A 20,488-nucleotide genomic window follows, 5' to 3' on the forward strand; every position below is an offset into this window, starting at 1 on the left:
GAGGAGAAGTGTCAGAAGCCCATCAGCACCCGGGGAAGTGCCCTACACGACTTGGCACCTTCTGGAGAAAGGATAGGAAATTCTGAAAATTATTCCCTTAACTTAATCAAGTGGGCAGATGAGTAGAGATTTAATATACCAAACTATACAATATTATCTATCCCAAATACAATGAGAACCAATTAAAAAGATTACGTTCAAGCTATGTTACAAGCATCAGAATCCAATCCTAGATCATCATCTGCTAATAGAATCATTTTAAGTTTCAACCCTCTTCACTAACTTGGATGCCTTTTTACAGGTTCAACCTGATCCCTTGAAATCCCTCGAGATGCTTTGGACGATATTGTGAAATATAACTCACTAACCACTGCCATATGATAAAAGTTGCACTATTTCCCTGAGCTCATGTCCACAGGGCAGTAGTTTGCCACATACACTGATACATTCTTTCTAATCACACTCATAAATAACAATTACTATACAAAGGTCTCTACTGATTTCTTTAGTTAGCATTTCCCTTGTTTGATACTGCACAGTCCACTCACAAAAAACTTACTCTAAATAATCTATTGGAGGGAAGGAGGCAGCTATGTGTTATTAAAGTATGATTAATAACTACAACTAATAAATGTTTCTTCATTAACTGTAAAATATTTTCATTGTTTTCTATGAAGAAACAACAGTTTTACTTCTCTCCCAGAAGACAAGGGGAATTAATTTTTTTTATACCAGTAGTGTGAAACAGGCTCACAATTATCCATCTGTGATGGAATATGCCAATTTTCATTGACATCAGTGGAAAACAAAGTCGGGTTCAGTAAAGCGAGTGCCTGTTTGTTATGAACCTATTTTACACTGCCAGCAAAAATTAAACACATCAAACCCCCTCTGTCTCATCAAAGGGTAAATTCCCCAATCCTGCTTCTCCAGAGAGAGCTGCATGTGAAGAAAGCACAGGTCAATTAGGGTTACAAAGCTGTAAGTCCTTTCCCGACCTACACTGCCTTCAAGTGTGGCTGCTCAATAGCAGTACAGGTTGCTGGTTGTACTCATGTTCTGAGTTACAAAAAGACCATGAGGACAATCACTTTCTTGTTTAACTTTCTTGGTCTGAAGCATGTTAACCTTGTGTCTTCCTTTCTAAGGCTTAAGGGGACACAGATTTTTATTATTTTACAGATTATATGTAATCTCAGCACTGTCAGGATGATATAATGCATGAAATTAATCTTTAAAATTTGGGAACCTACTGTAGCTGGGGAAGGGAGTTACTTTAAATTAAGGACGCTTTCTGGAAATTTGTGAAAACATTGCTGAAACCATTTTTAATCTCTTCAATGGAAGATAATCCTTCATAGTACAGACAACAAACTCAAGTGCGTGAGTACAAAAGCAGGCTGGGAATTTGCTGGTGAGTAACTCATCACTTGACTCCAAAGCCTGTTCATCATCTTCAAAGCACAAGTCAGGACTGTGATGGAATATGCTCCACTCAAAAGGCTAGGTACCATCCAGGACAAAGCAGCCTGCTTGATTGGCACCTTAAACATTCATTCCCTCCACCACTGGCTTATAGGAACAGCAATGTAGACCATCTACAAAATGTACTGCAGCAATTTGCCAAGGCTCCTTGACAGCACCTTCCAAACCTCTGATCTCTATCACCTCCGAGAACAAGGGCAAAAGACACATGGGAACACCATCACCTGAAAGGTCCCCTCCAAGCCTAACTTGGAACTATATCACCATTCTATCATGGTTGCTGAGTCAAAATCCTGGAACTCCCTTCCCAACAGCACTGTAAAAGTAGCCATCACTACATGAAATGAAGTGGTTCAAGAAACAGTTCTCACTACCTTCTCGAGGGCAATTAGGGATGGCCAACAAATGCTGGCCTTGCCAGCGACCTTTACATACCGTGAAATAAAAATAAAGATACAAAACCAGATATTCAAAAAATGTAATGCGAAACCAGTTGGCTAGTTTTGAAAATAAGAAATAGCCATTGTAAGCCACCAGCGTTAATGTTGTTTGAATATCAGATACACTCATTGTTACATATTAGCCCTTAACATTACTAAGAAGGGGCTGGTAATCAGTTCTTTGACTGAAAAGGTTATGTTTTATAAATATATATATATAATCTAAGTTTTATTACTACCTCAAGTAATATGCAACAATACTTCATCTTAATAAACTGGGCTCCTGGTTAATACATTATAGCTGAATCTTATACAGATCTTTCCTTGTGGCATGTGGTAACATATTTTTCAAAACAACAAATCAATTCCACATATATGAACAAAAGATAACTATGGAGTGATTTGCCAAGCTAATACAGTGGCTGAGTGAGATGTGCTCCTTTCATTAACAGGAAATTATGTCCTATTGTCACATGGCTCAGGGGTGCCCAACCAGTGACCCCCTGAGCCCTGACAATCAGTCCTTAATGCTCAGGCATCTAAATCTTATTTGCACATATATTTCTTTTTGTCTTTTGCAATTCATATCTTTGGTGGATTAATTCTTAATCAGAGCACTGAGACCTGTTAGTATCAGCAACATAAGATATATACATATTTATAGAAACATGGATTTAAACATGACCCCCCCAAGGCTTCATGGTCCATAGCAACAAAAATAAAAGCTTGAACACCCTGACACAGAAACTGTATTATGTTCAACTTGGTTCCCCTGGACCTTAGAAGCTATTAGCAGCAGATCAGTCATTGTTCAAGGGGATTTTACACTGAGGGACAGTGCTGCACAAACTACATGTATTGATCCTTGAACAATACACCAGAGAAATGTGACATGATAGGGACCTCAATCCAGCCTGCTCAGCCATAATACTGCAAATTTAACATAAACATATCTGTGCACATAAGGATATAACTGGATAAAATTATGATCAGGTTTCATGGCATCTAGTAAGTGTAGCATGATTGGGAGGAACAGGTGACTTTGGGCTTATGATTCCTGAAGCTTTTCACCACTAGTTGTTTTCCTCATCTCAGGTCTGTGTTTGTTGAAGACTAAGGTCTGAGTTTTCGCCTCCCAGTTGGGAAAATTCCCAGCTCCACAAACTGAACTTGGGAGAAAGTGCCCCGGATAGTCAGATTCTTGTTCTGCAGGGATGGGTGTTAACTGGCGTGAGGCTCACCACCCCCGGAAAGAGTTCGGAGGCAGCCACAGGGGCTGCCAGGTGTGGAGACAGGCTGTGTGAAAGGCCCACCTGGGTGTTCTGGAACTTTGTTGCATTTGTTAAAAAAAAAATAAACCAAAAAAAAAGAGCCCATTAGTCCTCATCCCCTCACAGGTGAGAATGACTGCCCTTGACATCAAGGCAGCATTTGACTGAGTGTGGCATCATGGAACCTTAGCAAAATTGGAGTCAATGGGAATAAGGGGAAAACTCTCCACTGGTTGGAGTCATACCTAGTACAAAGGAAGATGGTGTGGTTGTTGGAGGTCAGTTATCTCAGCTCCAGGACATCACTGCAAGAGTTCCTCAGGGTAGTGTCCTCAGTCCAACCATCTTCAGCTGCTTCATCAATGACCTTCCTTCCATCATAAGTCAGAAGTGGGAATGTTCGCACGATGTTCAGCACCATTCACGACTCCTCAGATACTGAAGTAGTCTATGTACAAATGCGGCAAGACCTGGACAATATCCAGGCTTGGGCTGACAAGTGGCAAGCAACATTTGTGCCACACAAGTGCCAGGCAATGACCATCTCCAGATGGATGGGAACACCACCACCTGGAAATGCCTCTCCAAGTCACTCACCATCCTGACTTGGAAATATATATCGCCATTCCTTCACTGTCGCTGGGTCAAAATCCTGGAACTCCCTTCCTAACAGCACCGTAAGTGTACCCACACCACATGGACTGCAGCGGTTCAAGAAGGCAGCTCACCAGCACCTTCTCAAGGGCAACTAGGGATGGGCAATAAATGCTGGCCCAGCCAGCGAAGCCCACATCCTGTGAATGAATAAAAAAGAATTCCTACAGACTCCCTATGTCGCATCCATGCCACCTCATGCCCCCAGCCCCCACTGTCCCTCATATTCTCCATGCCAACCTATGCCCCACTACCCACTCTCATGGTCCCTCATACCCTCCATGTTAACCTATGCCCCTCCACCCACCCAATCCCATGGCCCTTTATAGTCTCTATGATAACTTAGTGCCAACCAACCACCGCCCTTTGCCCTTACACCCAAGCTGAGATGAAATAAGATAAAATTCTTCAGTATCTATTGATGAAGTCACTTTTTTAAATTTAAAAATAAGGGGTTTCCCATTTAAAAGAGAGATGAGGTGAAATTTTTTCACTCAGAGGGTCATGAATTTTTGGAACTCGCTTCCTGAAAAGGTGGTGGAAGCAGTGTCTTTGAATATTTTTAAGGCAGAGGTGGATAGATTCTTCGTAAGCAAGGAGGTGATAGGCTATCGGGGGTAGGTGGGATGCATATTTCAGGTTACTATCAAATCAGCCATGATCTTATTAAATGGCATAGCAGACTCGATGGGCTGAGTGGCCTACTCCTGCTCCTTGTTCGTATGTTCATATGTAAATCCTATAAGGATGGCCCTCCGGCTTATGTCAATAGACAGAGTGAAATAGCAAGCACTGATTTTTCTTTAGCACTGTAGACAATTTTTCAAAAAAAATTAAAGGCCGGGAGATTTAGATGCCTTGACAGTTCCCTTGACAGCCTGATTGTTCCACTGATTTTATAAGGAAAAATGTTAGCATTAAACAGAGATGAGGGAGCAGCACTATTTGAGTAAGCATTAATGAATCCCATCTCCTCTCTCTCAGTGGCATCACAAGCAAATGGTGATACTGCAGTTGTTCCCTCATATTGCTGATACAACTGCTTCTCTTTGTGCAATATTACGGAGGTGTACGAACAGGTGAAGTTAACCTAGCATCATCGATTTTGCTCCAGAACCAATCTGATGTATCCAATGACCAATCAGAGATTGTCACAATGTAAGTCTTTTGAAACTTACAACATAACCAATTTAATTATTTTAAATAATCCAAGGAAATGAACTTCCCTAAGTATTCAGCTTTCAATAAGATAAATTTTTGGTCGCACTACTTTATACAGTAAATTCAGTGATGCTGTGCTCCTAGCACACAGCCTCATTCAAGAGGAGAGTGCATTGCAGGTAAGTCCCTTTAATGTTTTATGACCAATTTGCAGCCTGAGCTCTCCATAAGTGAGATTCTGGAAACATCACTGAAATTACACTCATTGGTAATACAGTCCTACATAATGCAATGTAGCAAAAAGATAATGAATAACCCACTGAAATCACTGTACAATAAAACCTTATGTAATATGTTTGTGACATGACAACACAGGAAACTTGCACACACTTAAGTCACAATGTTTGAGTACTGCTCGCACTGGTGTCACGTTTTCTGTATCACACAGACCCAAGGAAGCTTTTTATACTGTTCGGTCGCCAGAAATGTCAAGATTCGATAAATCAAATTAAAGATCGCTTTTAACTGCTCTATTATGGAGGGATTAATGGACAATAACAATCCTGTATTCAGGTAATATGCACAGCAATAAAAGTGCCCCTTTTGATTGTCTAATCACATACAAATACTTTCCTCCTTGCTTTCCAAAGCATGTCAATGGTTTTTACCTCTGCCAGTGGCAGACACGCAGACCGTTTTCATTTTCTTCCTAAACTCTCCCATCGTGCTTTCTCCTCCTTCTCCCTCTGTTTTCAGAAGCCCTTTAAAAGTCCTCCTCTTCGCCTGTGCTTTCAGCTTCAGTCCCTAACTCCTCCCTTCTTTTCTCCTTCCTTTCTCCCCTCGCTCTGTAAAGAATTCGAGAACGTCATTTTATGTGTAAATAGTATTTTATATTTCCATGGACACTTCTTGTCCTCTGGCACCTCAGAACAGTGGTAATTATTCTTATCTGAGCCTTGACAGGTGAATGTCAGTAGGTTATTCAACTGCTGAAGAAAATTACAACTAGGCTTGATCCTAACCCCATCCAATGTGCACAAATGGTAAACTTTCATCAGGTGTCACTAGATGGTGACCTGGTACAGAAACCCTGGCCCACATTCTCTGACCTAACCCAGGAGCAATATGTTCCCCACACTCCCCACCAGATTGAATGTTTTGCTTGTATAGAATACATTGCATGATCATTGTTTCAGACAGTAGACTATGGAAAGTAGCTTGCTGCAAAGTGCAAAGAATATACAGTACTGAAAGGGTTAGATAACTCTGCATGTGGTCGTGAATTTTCATTATCAAGATTGACCTTACTGCAAAGACCTTCAGATAAAATAGCTTCTTCATCAACTTGTCATCACTCAGGTTCTGAGCAAGACATCAGTGCAGTGAGTGTATTATAGAAATGGATAAGAGTAATTTACATTTGGATAAAAATATAGAGGAATAAACATTTTGGACAAACACGTTCTCTTTATAAAAAATATTTGTTTCTCTTTACTGAACACACAAAGAGAATTCAATCCCCTGAGGGTATTGTTGTAAATCCCATTCTCCTCCGTCTTGAGTCTGTGTTCTTCACAGCACTTTGCTTTCTGAAGTTCGTTGATGTATTTTAAAGGAAGTCTAAGCACCACAGAACAAATCTTCTGTCTGTAGTGCTGGCCTCAGGAATACTTCCAGCTGTTGAATTACGTGAATACACAATCATCAGATCTCCGAAAAATCTGGAGGATTCCCTCTTCCACGTATGGAAGACTCTGGAGCAGGGTCAATCGGCTGTCTGATGCATGTCACATAACTAAATTATCTGGCAGCTCATTGGTCTTTTTGCATCCAGTCCCAACTTTCTTCACTGTCCTTCCTGTTCTTCTCGGCTTCAATGATTTCCTTGTACCTCCGACGAAAGAAGCCCATCTAGATAAAAAAGAAAAGTGGAATGGGTAAGGGCTCAAGATGATTGCACACAGTATTGGAATTATGATTACAACAGTTCAGTTGTGACAAACCTCATTGCGATCAATAAATCTTTAAATATGTTTTTTTGAGGTTATTCATTCTTGCAGCTATGTTGTAACTCATCGGCACAAGCCCAATCGTATTGAGTGGGCAGACTGGTTGGCATATGACCCCCAGCACCCCAGTGAACCCTCTAGACATCACTAGAAGGAAATCATTCCTTAACACAAGACAAATTGAGAAGATAACTCTGAAAATTAAAAGGTGAATGTGTTGCCAGAAGCAAAGTGTTTGAAAGGCTTACAAAGGGAACTGTGTTTTTGCACACTCTTCTGCCAGATGAATTAAAATTTAGATCAGATTAGTGGGATCTGACAATTGGAATGGTCCCACCTGACATGAGTTTCAACTCAGGACCCAACCAAAGGATGAAGTATAAAACTGCTGACAATTCAGTAAAAGGTGGCATTAATACTCAAAAGGGGTAATAACGAGAACTGATATAAGAAGTGGAAATATTCACTTGATAGCAATGGGTAGCAGGGGCTTCTAGCATTAAGACATATTGTTGAAATGCAGTTGTATCAGATTTATGGCAGTTGACAGATCTCATACCTGACTTGGGGAGAACACTAACACAGATTACTCAAAATGGAAAATGTCCCATTCCTCAGTGCTGACATTAATCATCTTTATCAGCATTGTAAAGTATAATTGAGCAAAAGAAACGATTAGTGATCGTCATTGTCATTGAAAGAATGCTATTTCTACAAAAGTCGCAATTAAACTCTGCAAGGCCCTCACATAGCCTTTGACCACCCATTTTTCTGTTGTGTTTTTGTGGTAAATTTGAGCAGCCTAATCTACAGGCTGGGTTCCATGATCCCACATTCCCAATAAGGAGTTATCCTTAACAGGAACACGGGTCAGGGAAACTGTTCTCTGATCTACTCTCTTTTCAAAAACAGCTCACCATTGTGAGTGTTCAATTTTCCCTATTTTTTTTTGTCTGGGCTTTGTACTTGCGCACTGAAGATCATTTGGAGCTCAAATGTGGTACTGATTAACAGTGACCCGTCAGAGATTGTGTTGAAAATAAGGGGTGTGAGGAACTTCCCTCATGCATGAAGTGTCTCCATTTCCACCATATTGCTTTATGGATCTGATGTTACATTACTTTGATATTTTTTGCAAAATTTCAAGGCTTTGGGGGTATTCATGGGAGCAGAGGACAGGAGACAACGTCTGCAGTCCCTTTGCCCAGAAGCAGAAATCGGACCGCAGCAGTTAAGCCTCTCTGACATCTGGCCTCAGTCTCGACTTATATGGGGAAATGTGATCTCAGCTTAAAGAGAAGTCTGGAAATCCAACAATTTTCATGGTCTAAACAGTTTTTGTCATTTCCGCCAATACCTGTTTGATCATAAATAATTTGTACCATAAATATTATTACAACCATAAAAATTAATCAAAGTGCAGCACCACAGATATCGTAAGCAGCAGCAACCATTAACTGTTTATTGATTGGGCAATATGTGTGGCAGGATTATCTTTATTTGTGGAGAACTGAAGCTTTCTTCTTGATGTTGAAAGACTTCAAGTTTCCCTGTTGTTTTCTGATAACTTTTCCTTGCTTTGAATCATTTATAGGCGTAACTTTCTGTCTTTGTACTTAAGTCATAAAATTAGCTTTCATGTCAAAAGAAAATCAAGAGAAGCTGGAAATCCAAAGTGAAAAACAGGAAATGCTGGAGAATGCACAGCAGGGAAGCCAGCACTTGAAACAGAAAGAACAAAGTTGCACATCCTCAGGATATCCCAAAGTACTTTACAGCCAATGAAGTACTGTTGGGAAATGCTGCAAGAAAATTGTGCACAGTAAGATCTCATAAAAAACAATTTGCTAGGTCACCAAATAACTTGTTTTTGGTCATGTTGGTTGGGAGATAAATGTCAGTCTGGACAGAAGAAGTTTGCTAAAGACAGATTAATATTTTGTTAATGAAAGCTTGTAACTCAAACCTTGACCTATCCTTCATTTCAGGTACTGACTGACCTTCTGTGTATTTAGTTTCTGTTTTTATTTAAAGATAGCTTTACAGAATAAGAAGAGTGAGACAGGCAGTGCAATCATATTACTATCTAGTCAATCTGTTACAAATTTCTTATAATATAATAGTATTTATTCTGGGTTAATTCAGTATCCTCAGTTATCACTGCAGTTTCTATGAGAAAAGAATGTGAATTTTGCAATGTGTTTTAACGAATGACAAACATAATTATTTCTTGATTCAAGCGTAACAGCAGTAACCTTTTGATTAAAAGAGGACAAGTTTAGAGAGTGGCACCCAAACTATGAATTTATAGTATCTGATGAGGAGGAGAGAAAGAAAGATGCGTTTTTATATTCCGCCTTTCACAACCACAGGACAAACAAAGTCGGTTTGCTTTATAGTCGGTAAAGTACTTTTGAAGTGTAGTCACTGTTGTAATGTAGGAAACACAGCAGCCAATTTACACACTGCAACCTTCCACAAATAGTAATGTGATGATGACCATATATTCTAATTTTGTGATGTTGAGTGAGGGATAAATATTGGCAGGATACCAGGGATAATTTCTCTGCTCTTCTTCAAGATAGCACTACGTTCTACATCCACTTAAGAGGGCAGAGAGGACCTCAGTTTAACATCTCGTTTGAAAGGCAACATCTCAGAAGCATAACACTCACTCAGCACTAGGGTGTCAGCCTTCATTTTTGTGTTCACTTCTTAGAATGGAACTTGAACCCACAACCTTCTAACACAAAGATGAAAGTACTACCATGGCTGACTCTGAATGAATTGGGGCCAGTCCCACTGAACTGGACAATGCAGGACAGGTGCTGAAGGAGGATGAGGTGGTGAACCATGTCAAAGGCTGTAGAAGGGGATGAGAAGAGATAGGACTTATGATTACAGTCACAGAGGATGCAATTTATGATTATGTTTTGGGCCATTTTGGTGTTTCAGAAGTGATGGGCCAGGATTTTTCCTTTGTCGGGCAGGCTCTGCAGGGGCGGACGGGGGCAGTCAGGGAGTCAACCGCCGCCTACGATCGGGGCCAGTTAAAGCCAGCCCAGCATGAAACCGGCGCTGCAGTGCTCAGGGCTGCCTGTGTGTGTCTGGGGTGGGGGTGGTTGTGGGCCAGGGGGGAAGAGGGTGGCGAGCGCACAAGCTTGTGCAGGAAATTTAGAAAGAAAGACTTTTAGAATGTTAAAAAAAATGTCCCTTATGTGACTCTGTCACATGAGTAGGGACATGTTAGAAATTAGGATGAATTTTTTTTTTTAATGATGGATCAAAACCTCACCCTGCCCATGGATGAAGTTTAGCAAAAAATCCAAAGGCTGCTTGGCCTTTTCACCTGCCCGCCAACCATAAACAGCGAAAAATTTAATTCAATTACATTGTTAGTGGCTTTAATAGGCCTTTTAATTGTCAGCGGGCGCGCTGCTGACTCCCACACGCACCCGCTGACCGAAATATCGCGCGAGTGCGCAATGGCATTGGGACGCTCGCCTGATGTCATCGCATGTCATTTTACGCTTGAGAGGGTTGGGCGAAAAATCCTGCCCATAGAAACCTGACTGGAGAGTTTGAAGAAAGGAGTTGCGAGAAACACAGGCACAAATGTGCGAGGCAGCAATAGGTTCAAGTAATTTGTAGAGAAAAGCAGTGGGGTTGAAAACGGGCTAGTAAATTACAAGGACGGTGGGGTTGAAGGTGCTTTTTTGAGGGGGATATGATAATGGTAGTTTTTAAAAACAAAAATAGAACATAAGTAGAGGGAGGTTGGGTGGTCAGCCTTTTAGTGGGAAGATGATCAAGGCAACAGATGGTGGGTATCATGGGCACATTGAGCTCAGAAAAGGAATGATGGAAGATAGAAGAAAAGTTAGAGAAAAGTGATAGTTCAGGACACTGGCGGAGGAGGGTCTGGAATCAGGTTTGGTTTGTTGGGAATGCAAGTGTGCAGATGCAGAGATGATCTCAGTCCTAGTGAAAAAGACCTCATACCTGATGTTGGAGGAAAGGGAGGAGGGGGCAGAAATAAGGCCATAATAATCGATGAAACAGTAGCACCAGCAACAACAACAGCTTGTATTTATATAGTGCCTTTAATGCAATAAAACATCCCAATCCGCTTCACAGAAGCATTTTAAAACTAAATTTGAAACCGAGCCACACAAAGAGATATTTGGGCATATGATTAAAAGCTTGGTCAAAGACGTAGTTTTTAAAGAAGCATCTTAAAGGAGGAAAGAGTGGGATAGAGGCAGAGAGGTGTTGGGAGGAGATTCCAGAGCTTAGGGCCTTGGCAGCTGAAGGAACAGCCACCAATGGCAGAATGATTAAAGTCAGGGATGCTTAGGAGGCCAGAATTAGATGAGTGCAGAGATATTTGAGGATCGTGGAGCTGGAGGAGATTACAGGGATAGGGAGGGGTGAGGCCATGAAGGGATTTGAAAACGAGGATGAGAATTTTAAAATTGAGGCATTGCTTAACACAAAGCCAATGGAGGGCAGTGAGCGCAGGGGTGATGGGTGAACATGAATTGCTGCGAGTTAGGACATAGGTAATAGTGCTCTGGATGACCTGAAGTTTATAAATGCTAGAAGGTGGGAAGCCAGTCAGGGGTGATTGGAGTAGGCAGGTCTAGAGGTAACAAAGGCATAGATGACGGTTTCTGTAGTATCTGAATTGAGGCAAGAACAAAAACAGCTAAATGTTGCCTGGATGATGCAGCTCCAACAACACGCTTGACACCATCCAGGACAAAGCAGCCCGCTTGATTGGCACTTCTTCCACAAACATTCACTCCCTCCATCGTCTACAAGATGCACTACAGAAACTCACAAAGGCTCCTTAGGCAGCACCTTCCAAACCCATCGCCACTACCATCTATAAGGAAAAGGGCAGCAGATACATGGGAACACCAACACCTGGAAGTTCGCCTCCAAGCCATTCACAATCCTGGAAATATATCGCCGTTCCTTCACTGGGTCAAAATCCTGGAACTCCCTCCCTAACAGCACTGTGGGTGTACTTACACCACATGGACTGCAGCGGTACAAGAAGGCAGCTCACCACCACCTTCTCAAGGGCAATTAGGGATGGGTAATAAATGCTGGCCTAGCCAGCGGCGCCCACATCTTATAAATGAATTTTTAAAATGAGGGAAAAAAGTGGTCTTAGTGATTGTGTGGATGCGTGTTTGGAAGCTCATTTCAGGGTCACATATGACACCAAAATTGCAAACAATCTAGTTCAGCCTCAGACAGTTGCCAAGGAGAAGTATGGAGTTTGTGGCTAGGGAACGGAGTTTGTGGTGAGAACTGAAGACCATGGGCCTTCGTGGAGGAGGTGGAAAGGTCAAGTCGGGAAACCTCCCGACTCACCAGATCCGTCTGCTTTAAAAAGGTTCCCACCCGCCATACCTTTGTTCCGGGGTTGGGTGCAGGATGGAGTCAGGCCTGTCGCCTCTAGAGGCAGGCCTAAGGTGGCAACAGAAGCAGGCGCACGACGAGGGTAGCGGCTAGAATACCCAGTTCCATTTACTGGGACATCGTCTCAGTTGTAGTGATGAATGTCAGGCCCTCACCCCCCCTCAACGTTCCTCCCACCTCACATGCTCCCTCAAATCACCATAGGCAGACCTCAGGAGACATGTCAAATGGACACGAAAAAAAATTCTAACAATCTAATAGAGTTCTCACTCAAATACACTTCATGCTGATAAAAGATACCAATTCTAAGAAGCCATTCAAAAAGGTAAAATTCCCTCAAGTGATCAATCTGCTGTAAAAACAAATATCTATCCAATAACCAGATCAAAGACAATTAATCCTTTAATAATTTCTTAAAACTGTCAATCAAATTATCTACACAGCACCCTGCTGGGATAAATAGTTTCCCCAGGTTTTCAAGCTCAATCAAGTATTCATAATGGACAAAGCTATCAAAACAAACCTGTGCAACTGCAGTCAATGGAATCTATTGAAACCAGAAAAATGGATGGCTAGTTTTTTCCAGACTACACCAGATGGCCTGTCAATCAAAACAGCCCAGGAGAAGTTTTTTTTTCAAAGTGAAAGCTGAGACCAGTTTATTTTCAAATTTAAAGCACTGTGAATATTTCAATCACTTCAGATCATGAGACTTAGAATTCGCAACGGCTGTTTTCTTCTGTTTTGAATGTATAATAGGAAAAAGTACTCTAATGCACCTCCATGCTTTGCCAACTTAGGTTTTCAGGATAGAGCTCTATAATCAATTACTACAGTACAAACACATCTAACTTATGAATACATCATCTACCTATTGAAATTGAAAGAACAGATGTTTTTATTTGTGTTTCAACACCTGTCAATCAAAGAAGTCCAGGAGTAGGTGGCTGTTTAGTTTTTGGTTCCCCATTTGGAACAGGGGTTCCCATGGTTCACCGCAGCTCCCCCATGGTTCACGACTCTGCTGAGATGCAGTGAACCACTTATCCTTACATAAGGGGCCTTAGTTAATAAAAAATCCAGTAGGGGGAGGGGTAGTGGTGGATTTAAACTTTCCACCCCCACAATGGAACTGACAATGTCTGGAGTGCTGCGTGCGGGTGGACTACTATGGGAGTGGGAATCCCAGAATCAGGTCCAGCCCATCAATTTTAAAGGACTCCCGAGTCAGCCAGAGTCTGAAAATCCGGGCCAATGGCATTGGTCCTCCCAACATTTAGTTGGATGAAAATTCTGCTCACCTAGTACTGCATGTTGGACAAGGAGTCTGACAATTTAGAAACAGTGGAGGGGACAAGTGAGAAGGTGGTGAAGTAGTTGTCAGCCGCGTGTTGTCAGCATAGGGGACTATACCGGAGGAGAGAGAACCATTGGCCATATCACCTGATGTGGGAACCAGGAAGAGAAGCTGGATGATCAGCTGTTTAGCAGGAATAGGATTGAAGCAGCAGGGGCTGGGTTTCATGGACAAGGTGAGTTTGCAGAGGGCATAGAGGGAGATAGGAAATAAACTTGAAAAAGAGGCAAATGCAGGGTTAAGGCAGGAGGAAGCCTTAGAAGAAAATTGGCCTGTTGGCCTAGAGGAAGAGAGGGAAGTGGCAGAGGCAGCTGATTGGATGGTCGCTATCTTTGTAATAAAGAAGTTTGAATATTTGCATTCAGGATGACTGTGGAATAGTGGTGTAGCCAATGACCTTTTACACTAGTTTTAAAAACATCATGCTGCAAGCATTCCCACCTACACAACTGGCCATGCTCCCCCCAGGATCAATTAACCACATTCAAAGTTTCCACTAATTGAATTCCTTTGTTGGCCTTCAGGGAGGCTTTAAAAGTTAAGCTGATGCTTTTGGACACAAGGACACTAAAAGGATAGTTATAAAAACTTTTGAATTTCATTTTTGTTTAAATTTACTATGAGACTGATTACATAATGTACTCCAATTTAAGTAGAAAATAGCTTAATACATTTTTTTAAATGGATTGCAGTAATTTGAAATTAGATTACTCAGAGCTGATGAATTAAAATTGCTTTTATAAAGGAAAAATTACATGATAAAACACTGCCAGATTGTATTCGGTCATGGCAGATTTTGTGTTTGGCATTCTGCAAATGATTCTGAAACTCAAGGCAAAAGCACTTTTCAAAATGGGTGTGTTTGTGTTTGCACTGGAATCAGCAACTGCATCCAAAGCAGAAATTTATCCTTCATTTTTAAAATTAATTTACAGGATGTGGGCATCGTTGGCTAGGTCAGCATTTATTGCCCATCCCTAATTGCCTTTAAAAAGGTGGTGGTGAGCTGCCTTCTAGAACCGCTGCAGTCTATGTGGTGTAGGTACACACACAGCGCTGTTAGGGAAGGAGTTCCAGGATTTTGAACCAGTGACAGTGAAGGAACAGTGATATATTTCCAGTCAGGATCGTGAGTGGCTTGGAGGGCAGGTGATGGTGTTCCCTTTTGGCTGCTGCCCTTGTCCTTCTAGAGGGTAGTGGCCGTGGGTTTAGAAGGTGCTGTCTAAGGAGCCTTGGTGAATTCCTGCATTGTATCTTGTAGATGGTACACACTGATGCCACACTGCGTCAGTGGTGGAGGGAGTGAATGTCTGTGGATGGGGTGCCAATCAAGTGGGCTGCTTTGTCCTGGATGGTGTCAAGCTTCTTGAGTGTTGTTGGAGCTGCACTCATCCAGGCGAGTGGAGAGTATGCCATCACACTCCTGACTTGTACCTTGATGATCATGGACAGGCTTTGGGGAGTCAGGAGGTGAGTTACTTACTGCAGGATTCTTAGCCCCTGACCTGCTCTTGTAGCCACAGTATTTATATGGCTCATCCAGTTCAGTTTCTGATCGATGATAACTCCCAGGAGGTTGATAGCAGGGGATTCAGTGATGGTAATGCCATTGAATGTCAAGGGTCCATGGTTAAATTCTCTCTTGTTGGAGATGGTCATTACCTGGCACTTGCGTGGTGCGAATGTTACTTGCCACTTGTCAGGCCAAGCCTGGATATTGTCCAGGTCTTGCTGCATTTGGACATGGACTGCTTCTGTATCTGAGGAGTCGTGGATGGTGCTGAACATTGTACAATCATCAGTGAGCATCCCCACTTCTGAAAGGAAGGTCATTGATGAAGCAGCTGAAGATGGTTGGGCCTAGGGCTACCCTGAGGAACTCCTGCAGTGATGTCTTGGAGCTGAGATGACTGACCTCCAACAACCACAACCATCTTCCTTTGTGCTAGGCAGCAGAGAGTTTTCCTCCTGATTCCCACTGACTCCAGTTTTGCTCGGTCTTCTTGATGTCACACTTGGTCAAAAGCTGCTTTGATGTAAAGGGCAGTCACTCACCTCGCCTCTGGGGTTCAGCTCTTTTGTCTCTGAACCAAGGCTGTAATGAGGTCAGGAGCTGAGTGGCCTTGGCAAAACCCAAACTGAGTGTCAGTGAGCAGGTTATTGCTAAGCACTTTACTGAGAGTAGGCTGATGGGGCAGTAATTGGTCGGGTTGGATTTGTCCTGCATTTTGTGTACAGGACATACCTCTTAATATGGAGAATCCTTTAAAAGGGTGAGTGGCCATAATTATTATATTTTCCAGTTGGTAATTTTGAGAGACCTTAATTCTTGAAATCCATGTCCATGGAATCTCACTGAATCATTCATTTTTAAAGCTCTAACACTGGAGAGGAGAAATCTCTGATTGTCCCATTTTTTCATACTTGCTCCAGTTTTACTCATCGCCCATAACAGCACTCACTCAGACAGCAGCAAGACGCAGATTAGTCACAATTGCCCTTGCATGCAGACAATATCATTGGATCCATTGTAAGCCATTCATCTACCTTATATCAGATGGGAGCTTTAAATATTCTGTGAATTGTGGAACAATGAGGAGAATTTTCTCTCCATCGGGCGGGCTGGGCGGGAACGGGCGGGCGCACAGCTGATTGCCACCTGTGATTGGCTGCGCGCTGCCATTTTATGTGGGCGGGCCAATTGAGGCCCGCCCAGCGTGATGCGCACCCGGAAGCGTTGAGCGCTCTCTGTGCGGGCGGGGGAAGGAGGGAGATTCGGGGCCTGTGCTCTTTCGCACATGCACACGAAAGAGCGCAGAAATCTCCCTGAGGCACAGAGCTGCCCAGGGAGATTATTTTGATGTTGAAAAATTGAAATAAAGAAAAAAAAATTATTCAGACATGTCCCCTCATTTGACAGTGTCACATGAGCTGGGACATGTCAATGAATTGTAATAAAAATTATTATTAAACTTAAAACCCCTTCATGAAACCTCATCCTGCCCATGGATGAGGTTCCATGAAAAATGCGAAGGACGCCTGGGCTCTTCACCTGCCCACCAACCTTAAGGTTGGACGGGCAGCCCTGTTAATTGTGACTATTAGTTTTTAAATGGCCTTAACAGGCCTTTGACAGTTCGGCAGGCGCGCAGCCAACTCCGGTGCGCGCCCGCCGAACTCAAGATCGGAATGACGCGCAGTGATGTCGGGACGCACACCCAACATCACCGCACGTCATTTTACGTGTCGGCGAGCGGGGCCCGCCCCTGCATGCCAACCAGAAGATTCAGACCTCTATGTTTGTAGCATGCATCCCACCAGTGTTGCTGCTGATTTCTCCTCTCCAGCTCAGGGCTATAAAAATGGCTGATTCAGTGAATTTCTTGTCCCCATCATGTGAGCATGGATCTCATGACTCAAGGCCTCTCAGAATTACCAGTATATATTAAGACTTTTCGTATTGATGGACAGCCCTTGTTGTGTTCATCTCTGTGTGAAATGCCAGATGCAATAATCAATGTCAAATACTGTATCACCTCATCGTTATCAGATACCACCCCACTCCATTACTTAGCTGAAGTCTGATTATATAGTTTCTGTTGAGGACTGTCATCTCTGTATAAGCTGAGGGCTTTGTCTGGGAATAGAGGCTTTGTTTTCTGAACCCATCCTCAGAGAACTGACTGACTGAGTTACCTCATGTTGTACAATTGTTTATCATCACTATCCTGTCACGAAGGCATTTGTCTGATTCAAGCTGCTCAACCACTTTTTAGAGCAACATCACTTCATCAAGTAATAACCTACTAGAATACACATTAACTATTTTGTTCCATAGTGTGCCTCTGCTTGATGTGATGCGCTAAGCGTGTTAGCGTAGTGGGTGGTGTCCAGCAGATAGGGTGCTTGTCACCTCTTGCTTTCAGCTCTCACTGCTGGCTAGTAGTATAAATATTGCAACACTGGAGTGCTGCTTTGGGCTGCATTAGAGTGCTTAAGTTAGAGCTTAGTGTGAGAAGAACTTTTAAGGGTTAATTTCTATCTAAAGTCTAATCTTTCTTTAATTTAGCAAATAACTAAAAGTTGCTCTTTGTATTGGGAGAAGGTGAGTTTTATTCCAGCTTTAAAACAGGGGTTATACAGGCTCTTTTGCAGCTGCAGCTAGTAAATTAGATAACTGACTTAAACAGGTTTTCAGAAGCTAGATTCAGAGAGCATAAAAGTGCTGCTTTTGTCTGCACTGGAGTGCTGCATTTTGGGCTGCATTAAAGTGCTTCGGTTGGAGTTTGGTGAGAGGGAGTTTGGTGAGAGGAAGTTTGTTGATGAGGAAAGGAGAGATCCTTTCATTTTCCATCTTTCCTCAATAAGAAGAGCGGCGGCCTTGGTAAGTGGGACCTGGCGAGTATTTCTTCTGTCCTTAATATGCTCTAAACTAGAGGAAATGAAAATAAAGGGAGTAATTTAAGGTTAAGTCATGGCAGGGCAGCTCAGCCAAGTGGAACGCACCTGTGCGATGTGGGAAGTTAGGGACACGTCCAGTGTCCAGGGTGACCACACATGCAGGAAGTGTCTCCAGCTGCAGCCACTCGAAATCTGTGTTTTGGCGCTGCAGCTGCAGTGACTGTAGAGCATCCCCAAGGATGTGATCTTCGTGGATAGCACGTACAGTGAGGTGGTCATATCGCAGGGAAAGAGTGCACAGGCAGAAAATGAACGGGTGACCGCCAGACAGAGTAAAAGCAGTAGACAGGTAATGTAAGAGTCTCCTGGGTCATCTCCCTCTCTAACACATTTTCTGTTTTGGAGACTGCTGGGGGAGATGGTTTCTCGGGGGAATGCAGCAACAGCTAAGTCTGTAGCACACAAGTAGCTCAGCTGCACAGAGGGAGAGAAAAAGAGAGTGGAAGATCAATAGTGATAGGGGATTCTATCGTAAGGGGAACAGATAGATGTTCCTGCGGCCACAGACGTGATATCAGGATGGTATGTTACCTCCTTGGTGGCAGGGTTAAGGATGTCACTGAGCAGCTGCAGGATATTTTAAAGGGGGAGGGTAAATAGCCAGTGGTCATGGTCCATAATGGTACCAATGACATGGGTAAAAAGAGGGATGAGGTCCTGAAAGCAGAATATTAAAAAGCTGGACCTCAAAGCTAGTAATCTCAGGATTGCTCCCAGTGCCACATGCTAGAGGGATCAGCAATAAGAGAATAGACCAGATTAATGCGTGGCTGGAGAGATGGTGTAGGAGGAAGGGATTTAAATTCCATTCTGGCGAAGATGGGAACTGTACAGAACCGGGACCAATATCCTCATAGGGATATTCACTCGTAAGGTGCGGGAGGGTTTAAACTAGAGTGGCAGGGGGATGGGAACCTGAGCAGGGAGATACATGACAGGGAAAAAACAATAGGAATGAAAGACAGAAAAGTAGAAAGCAAAAGTGGAAGGCAGAGGAAACAAGGGCCAGCAGCAAATAAGGCCATAGTACAAAAAAAATGTGTAAAAATGATAAAAACACAAGTCTAAAGGCACTGTATCTGAATGCACAGAGCATTCGCAATAGGGTAAGTTAATTAACAGCGCAAATAGATGTAAATGGGACAATATGATTGCGATTACGGGGACATGGCTGCAGGGTGATCAAGACTGAGAACTGAAGATCCAAGAGTGCTTGATATTTAGGAAGGACAGGCAAAAAGGAAAAGGAGGTGGTGTGGGTGTTGTTAGCTAAGGATGAAAATCAGTGAAATAGTGAGAAAGGACATTGGCTTAGAAAATCTAGATGTTGAATTAGTCTGGGTGGAACTAAGAAGCAACAAGGGGCGGAAAATATTAGTGGGAGTTGTCTATAGGCCTCTAAACAGTAGTTGTAAGGCAGGGGATGGCATGAAACCATTAAATTAGGAAATTATAGATGCAGGTAACAATTAAGGATAGTATTAGATCCAAAGAGTCAGTGTGCAAAATTAAAGCACATGGGATTGGGGGTAATATATTGACATGGATTGAGAATTGGTTAGCAAACAGGAAAAGAGTAGGAATAAATGGGTCCTTTTTGGAGTGGCAGGCGTTGACTAGTGGGGTGCTGCAGGATCAGTGCTTGGGCCACAGCTATTCACAATATATATCAATGCTCTGTGATATTTCCAGGTTTGCTGGTGACATGAAACTTGGTGGGAATGTGAGTGGTGAGGAGAATGTTAAGAGGCTGCAAGGCGATTTAGACAAGTTGAGTGAGTGGGCAACTACATGATAGATGCAGTATAATGCGGATAAGTGTGAAGTTATTAGTTAATGCTATTGTGGTTTATTGTAAAAGTGGATCAATGGTGGGGTTTGGATTAGTTTCTCTGTGGGTATGTGGTGTGTGTGGGATTTAATTGAATTGGAGACAGCTGGTCTGGAGGCTTTGGGTTATCAACAAGAAGCTAGGGTTGAAATGCTAAATACGTAAACATGGCTGAAGTATTAGAATGTGAGGTGTAAGGAACATTGGCATTTTTAGATAAATTAGGTTAGTTTGAATTTCAAAAAGATGGTAAGATGTTACACCTGGCCAGAAGAAGCTAAGCCAAACAGTGTGTTTATTTTTCACAAAGATTACTGATAAAATTGGCACTATGAAAAGATTTATATTATGAGAAAGGTAAAGTTCCAAAGACATATTGGAACAAT

The 20,488-nt window shown here is 42.5% G+C and overlaps 1 protein-coding gene across 1 annotated transcript in view; it reads right to left on the reverse strand.

Annotated features, from left to right (window-relative positions):
* Positions 1-5,344: 5,344 nt before the first annotated feature.
* The window catches only part of itga9 (integrin, alpha 9), a 574,702-nt gene continuing 559,558 nt past the window's right edge, over positions 5,345-20,488 (reverse strand). The window contains exon 28 of the mRNA XM_078540091.1: positions 5,345-6,922. Within this exon, the coding sequence (XP_078396217.1) occupies positions 6,824-6,922 (99 nt within the window). The 3' untranslated portion in view covers positions 5,345-6,823. The remainder of the gene's footprint in view (positions 6,923-20,488) is intronic.

This window comes from Cetorhinus maximus, chromosome 4 (genome assembly GCF_964194155.1).
Source record: "Cetorhinus maximus chromosome 4, sCetMax3.hap1.1, whole genome shotgun sequence".
Classification (NCBI taxonomy): Eukaryota; Metazoa; Chordata; class Chondrichthyes; order Lamniformes; family Cetorhinidae; genus Cetorhinus; species Cetorhinus maximus.